At 30.5% G+C, this 6,151-nt stretch overlaps 1 protein-coding gene across 1 annotated transcript; it reads right to left on the bottom strand.

Moving 5' to 3' along the window:
* Nucleotides 1-965: 965 nt before the first annotated feature.
* Nucleotides 966-5,935, bottom strand: LOC110685011 (phosphate metabolism protein 8-like). The gene is made up of 8 exons (XM_021861469.1): nucleotides 5,757-5,935; nucleotides 5,413-5,478; nucleotides 5,225-5,322; nucleotides 4,412-4,449; nucleotides 4,137-4,224; nucleotides 3,780-3,989; nucleotides 2,939-3,004; nucleotides 966-1,523 (listed from the first exon to the last, which is right to left on the bottom strand). The coding sequence occupies exons 1-8, from the start codon at nucleotides 5,815-5,817 to the stop codon at nucleotides 1,353-1,355; spliced, it is 798 nt and encodes a 265-aa protein (XP_021717161.1). The 5' UTR covers nucleotides 5,818-5,935; the 3' UTR covers nucleotides 966-1,352.
* Between the last annotated feature and the right edge of the window lie 216 nt (nucleotides 5,936-6,151).

Raw genomic sequence — 6,151 nt, 5'->3', positions numbered from 1 at the left:
GACCACCCCAAATCGCCGACCTTTGAACCTTGACCAACCCGACCACTCCCAAATCGCTGAACCCAAACAACAACCACCTTAGATCGCCGAACTTAGAACCCCGACCACACTAACCACTCCCAAATCACCGAACTTAGAACCCGACCATCCCCAGACCGCCGAAGCCAAACATCGACCACCCCAGATCACCAAATTACCTTGAACCGACCACTGATCCTCCTGCTCTCTTTTTCTTCTCTGCCCTCTCCTCCACCCTCTCTCTCTTTATCTTCCGCCTTCTCCGATCCCCGCCTAGAATCGAAACCTCATGACGAATCGGCAAGAATCGAAGTTCAGAGGGGAGAGAGTTGTGAGGTTAGGGTCGGTTCGGGTGAGAATCGGGCTTGGCGGTGATCGAGGTGGAGTTGGAGCAGTGTCACCGGTGGTCGGGGGAGTATGGCAAGTGTCGGCGGCGATCGATGGAACCTGGGGTAGTGTTGCCGAAAGAGAGATGGTGGCTGGGCAGGTGGTGGCTGGTTTTTGGTGGTTGGGGTTAATTTTTTTAAATTTTTTTTTTTAAAAAAAAAGAAATCTAACCATATTTAATATTTAATGAAATAAGGTTATGAGTGAGATAAAATTTTTAACTAAGGTCATTTTGTATAATAAAAAAAAAAAAAAAAAAAAAAAGGGAGGTGATCATTGGTGCGTAGCAGAAGTTGAGGGTCACCGTCGAGAATTTCCCAATTTTTTTTTGAGGTGGAGAATGAATTGAGGGTTAGAGAAAGGCAAAGGTTACATCTAATATCTTGCATTGACAATAGTAAGGATTGTATGAGCCACAATCAACGTAGAGCCCACGTTGTAGCAATCATAGAATTCGCATCATACTTCCACTAAAAGTCATCTTACAAGTAAACAACACTTGCGAAATTTCAATTATTGTAAGCATATACTTGTATATGATCACTATGCTGAGTTGTTGATGCTTAGGAATGTTCTGGATATTCTATACATTATTATTATTATTCATAACAAGATCAGATGACATTCATGAAATTTACAATAATGCCCTCATGAGCTCACAACATCTATGTGCATGCATTTATAAAACTCCAAAACATACAAATGGAGAACAAAAGATGTACACGCTACATTGATCAACTAGATTTAGGTTTAGTTCCAACATTATTCATAGGTTATGAGTAGCAATCTTCGCACTTCTTCATATAACCGCGCTTCTTAAGTGAGATCACATGTTTTTTGTAAGTTTCCCACGTTAGGAGAATGCGATTTTATATTTTAGGAGTGCTAAAATCAATTTACTAATTTTTTTGATGAAGTATTAGAGGTAGTGGAATTGATTAAAACTTTTATGCCCCGACAATAAGAAGGTTCTCAAGATCACTCCTAGACCGTCCAATTGCCCTTTCATCGTCCTTTGTCGATCCATTGATCAGCCATATCTCTGGAATTGCTTGTGCTAAGTTATTCACTGACTCAAGAGCATAATCTGCATCTTGAGTTTTTGTTTTTCGTCCAACCTTCAAAGTTTTCACCAAAAGCAAAGTATCAATGATAATATTCATAAAATCCTATGTGAAACGAGCTTTAAAACATACTTAAATTAAAAAAGATAATTTTATAATCGCCAAAATTTTAACATATACTTCATACTAACAAAATTAACATAGATTATTCCGTAACTTATAAATATTACAGTAAGGATAAATTTTCTCTATATAAAAATAGATAATAACCTTGTGTTTAGGGTAGTACTCTACTAAAAATGTGGCATCTTAGAGCAATGCCAACAATTATCATTTGTTTTTTTCTCATGAGGAAATTTGATCATTATGGACATCACAACAATGAGGAAATTGGTTTTTCCTCCTGAGGATAACTAATTTTCCTCATGGATGAAGAAAATTGAATCTGAACAATAGCAAGTGGGGCCCACCACCACTTGCTACTTATTTAATTTTTTTTTGCTTGCTTGCTTTTTTTTTTTTTTTTTTTTTATACATATAATAAATATAGTGATTTGTATTGATAGAAAGAGAGAGAGAGAGAGTGGTGAAGACCTTCTTCTTTTTTTTTTTTTTTTTAAATCATTGGTGGGATAAGATTTTCTCACCAAATTTCTCATGAGAAAAATGAGAAATTTAGAGAGAGAAAAGTGGGTAGAAAGAATGAGGAAACAATGAAAATTCTAATATACTCTTGTGATTTTTTACTACCCCGATTATTTTAAATGGACGGTTGACATTATTTATTTTTTGATTTATTTTATTTAGTAATTTTGATTAAAAATCATTTTTTAATTATTATATATATATTTAATTTTCATAATTTCAAAAATATTAAAAAATAATTTTCTAGAAGATAAAAACATATTTAAAATAATTAAAAAAAAATTTTAACTAAAATTACTAATTAAAACTAAATAAAAAAACAAAAAATATTAGCTGTCCATTTTAAAAAATTGTGGTAGTCAAAAGTCATAAGAATGCATTAGTATCTTCCAACTAATTGTTGAGAGTGCTCTTAGGATTAAAGGCAATTAATGTGACATTTACAATTACTATACATAGTAGGTTCTTTATTAGAGAGTACAAAACCAACTCTTTTTTTCATTTTAGGTCTTGTGCATTTATCCATTATCAAGTTGTTAAATGTAGGATAATGTATTAACCAATAAGCAACTGACGTGTAGATTTTTACAAACTGCTGATAAAAGGAGGTCGTGTAAGGCCTGTAAGCCTAGTACAAATCACGTGGTATTTTATATATTTAGATGGGCACACCTCTCACATAAAAACGACACCGTAACAAAAATATTAGAGATAAAACAAATTAAAATACGAGTACTACGGCAAAAATAAAAAGGGAAAATAATATAGAGCAGTACTACGGGCAAATGCGTTAAAAATAGTTTTGTCGGTGGAAGTGAACTTACCAATACGGTTTTCAGACCGAGAGCTTTTCCAGCGGCGACGTTTTTTACATTATCATCCAAAAATAACTGCAAAATTAGTCAAATATTTGACACCTTAGCTTATGATTTTGTATATATCGTATTTAATTACAGATATTACAAACAAACGTGTTATACTGTCTTACTTGTTTTGTTCTAGAATTTGCTTCTAGGTGTTGTTAATTTAAGAGCTTTGTCTTTATTAGATGTCTTAATAACCTTTTCTTGTTTGAACGCTATAGTTGACTCGCAAAGAAAATTTACAATCATGAAATGAAGAGAGTAATTTGAATAACTTTAAATTTAATAATTTTTATTCTATAATTAGCTAAATATGGAGTATATGCATCTAGCTAGTGAAGTTATAGAAGCGCTCCACCCTATAATTATTAGATAAAAATTTGGCTTATGAGATTAAGTTATAGTAGCAATGATCAATAATTTAAATTTGTATAATGACATACTTAATTAATTTGTTTGGTCTCTTTCCGTTACTAAAAGAATAAGGATAAATGAGTATGTAGCATGTTTGATGGGTAAGTAACACCAAATTAATTTTTAAAAGGAGTTCTTATTCTATACATTTTTATCTCACGTTAAATTTACTTATTGGTATTACTATAAGGACATTTTTGTCATTTCACTATATGTCGGTTTAACATAGTTTTAGGATTGTCATCTCGCTAGACCGAAACCTAATCTATCTAGAAATAAAAAGTAAGAAAAATATCACCTCAACATTAAACTTTTTAACATACTAAATTAATTGAATAGGATAAGTAAAAACTTGAAACATATACGTAGAAATCATAGTATTTCTTACGGTGCGATGAGGATCAATATTAGCAGCAGAAATAGCAATTTCCATAGCATCAAACGAAGGCTTTAGAACAACAGGAATTTCATCAGGACGAGTTGCCATTGAGAGGTTTGGATTAAGGGTTTCAAAGCATATAATTTGCTCAAAACAATCCCCTATTCCAAGCCTGTTTAAAGCCTTTGTAGCATGAACTCGGTCTGAATTCGTAAAAATCTGTCCTCAAATAATAAAAACCAAAAAAAAATTATTAGTGAATGATCAAAGGTTCATTTATCACATATACAAAACAGACAAATTGAATAGTAACGTGACTATTAATTTCGGACAAACTAAAATTAGTGTTTTGTTGATAACACTTACAATCTTTCTTTGGGTGATGCTGAGTAAGATGTTACGTAGGTTAGGATTTGGCTTGATCAGCGCGTATGGCAACCTCCCGTGCACGAAACTGTCAATAGTCAAACCAAATATATTAGACGTCTTACTCTTAACAATTGATACAAAAAGAATTCGGTAGACCAAGGAAACAAATGACTCAACAATTACGTATTTATGTAACGTATACATAAAATAAATAAATTAGAACTTAAAATTAAAATAAATTATATTAGATACTTTAATGTATAATTACGAACCTGTGGTAATCATCAGCATCAATATCATACCCTAGTGCCTGTAAGTCCAATAATATAAATAATTATTGTTAGAATTATCAACCAGCTATACCTGTCATTATTATTATCATTATTTTATTTTATTATAAATAAATTGTCTAGTGTATATGGAGTATCTTGTAATAACAATATAAAACAAATTGAATTTATTTTTTTAAAATAAAAATCAGATTTAATCAAAGTAATATTTTAACAAAATTATATAAAAATAAGCTTTAAATTGAAAAAATAAAATTGTCTTAAAAACTATATTATTTTGTTACTCTATGTAAAGTAGCTTACAATTAAAATACTACCATTTAATAATTAAAAAATATATGACTACATATGTGTTGAGGTAAATTAAAAGAACTTATAAAAAGCAAGAAAAAAGTTACTAATAAAGCAAAATGGAAAGATTAGAAAGCCGAGAAATGGGGATGTAATAACATTATAAGTAATATCATTAGGTTTTTTTATAAGGAAAAGTCATATAGACAAATGATGTACTATCATACTATTAGAATTTTATCACAAATCTGAAGTATCATTCTTTAAGACATTAACCAACTAAATTTGTTAATCATCCACTCATTAGATAAATAATCATTAATTAAACACAAGTAATATAAAATGTTACTCATCATATTTTGAAAATATATATGAAAATAAATTTAAAGTATGATTATAAATGAAATTGTCTTCCTTAAATACAGAGTACATATATTCTTAAAAATGAACAAAATATTTAGAAAGTCAAGGAAGAAGTAGCAAAATGAATCACTAAAAACTGACCCGTAATCCAGCAAGAGTGCTACCATACGACTTGAAGAGCTCTACACGAAGAGTCGAAGCCTGATCACTTGTGAATCCACATTTCTCCACCAAAAAATCTATATCATTTTGAATATTTTCATTATAATTATGAATTTATGATAATATGTTTAAATTCAAATTATTGTCAAAATAAGAAAATCAAGAACCTTCTATATTTTTCTTGAGAGCCAGACCAATTCCAGTGTGAGAAGAATACAGAGTATCATCCAAGTCTGCACAATCACATCATTTCAATTTCACATCATCAATTTCCCTCTAATGTAATCTTATTATTAGTCAATGGAAAACGAACCGAGCTTAAACTAATAGCATTAATAACACTGATCAACATATTATTTTGTCGCGTACACCCAAATTATTACTTAATACTTATATGTTGCTGCTTTTAGCGACTGATATTACCGACTGCTTCAATTCCATTTAACAAAATAATAGTTAAAACTTAGAAATGCTAAGATAAACAATATTGTATCTAAAGTTAGTTAATTACCAAACATAAGGCAATCAAAGGGAGAGGAGGTAGAAGCACGAGACAAATTTCCGAAATCCATCGTACAAAACAGATGAAATACAATAAAGCTAAATGTAGGAATAATTTTGAAGAAAATAAGGTTAATTTTTGTAAGAAAAGAGTAGAATGAACAAGCAAAGGCTCAAAGGAAGAAAAATGAAGAGGGTATTTATAGGAAGGGGTTGGAAGAAGGATGAGAGAGAAAATATATTTACAAAATTAATTAAAAGAAAGAAAAAAGGATTAGGATGATGACGAATACACGATATTGATTGCTGACTAGACTTTCAATTTTTATTTAATTTTTTAATGTAATATGATAAGCAAGAATTTTACATATTGTAGAAAATAACAAAATTCTTATATACCATGTG

Source organism: Chenopodium quinoa, unplaced genomic scaffold, assembly GCF_001683475.1.
Source record: "Chenopodium quinoa cultivar QQ74 unplaced genomic scaffold, ASM168347v1, whole genome shotgun sequence".
Taxonomy (NCBI): domain Eukaryota; kingdom Viridiplantae; phylum Streptophyta; class Magnoliopsida; order Caryophyllales; family Amaranthaceae; genus Chenopodium; species Chenopodium quinoa.
The sequence above is the reverse complement of the archived record's forward strand: the minus strand, read 5'-3'. Positions and strand labels throughout refer to the sequence as shown.

What these genes read in the sequence shown, in the direction of transcription:
- LOC110685011 (XM_021861469.1), bottom strand. Translation starts at nt 5,817, where the DNA reads ATGGATTTCGGAAATTTGTCTCGTGCTTCTACCTCCTCTCCCTTTGAT. An exon ending in TCTCAAGAAAAATATAGAAG is followed by an intron (nt 5,323 to 5,412) that starts GTTCTTGATTTT and finishes AAAATGATATAG; the next exon opens with ATTTTTTGGTGGAGAAATGT. An exon ending in GCACTCTTGCTGGATTACGG is followed by an intron (nt 4,450 to 5,224) that starts GTCAGTTTTTAG and finishes TTGGACTTACAG; the next exon opens with GCACTAGGGTATGATATTGA.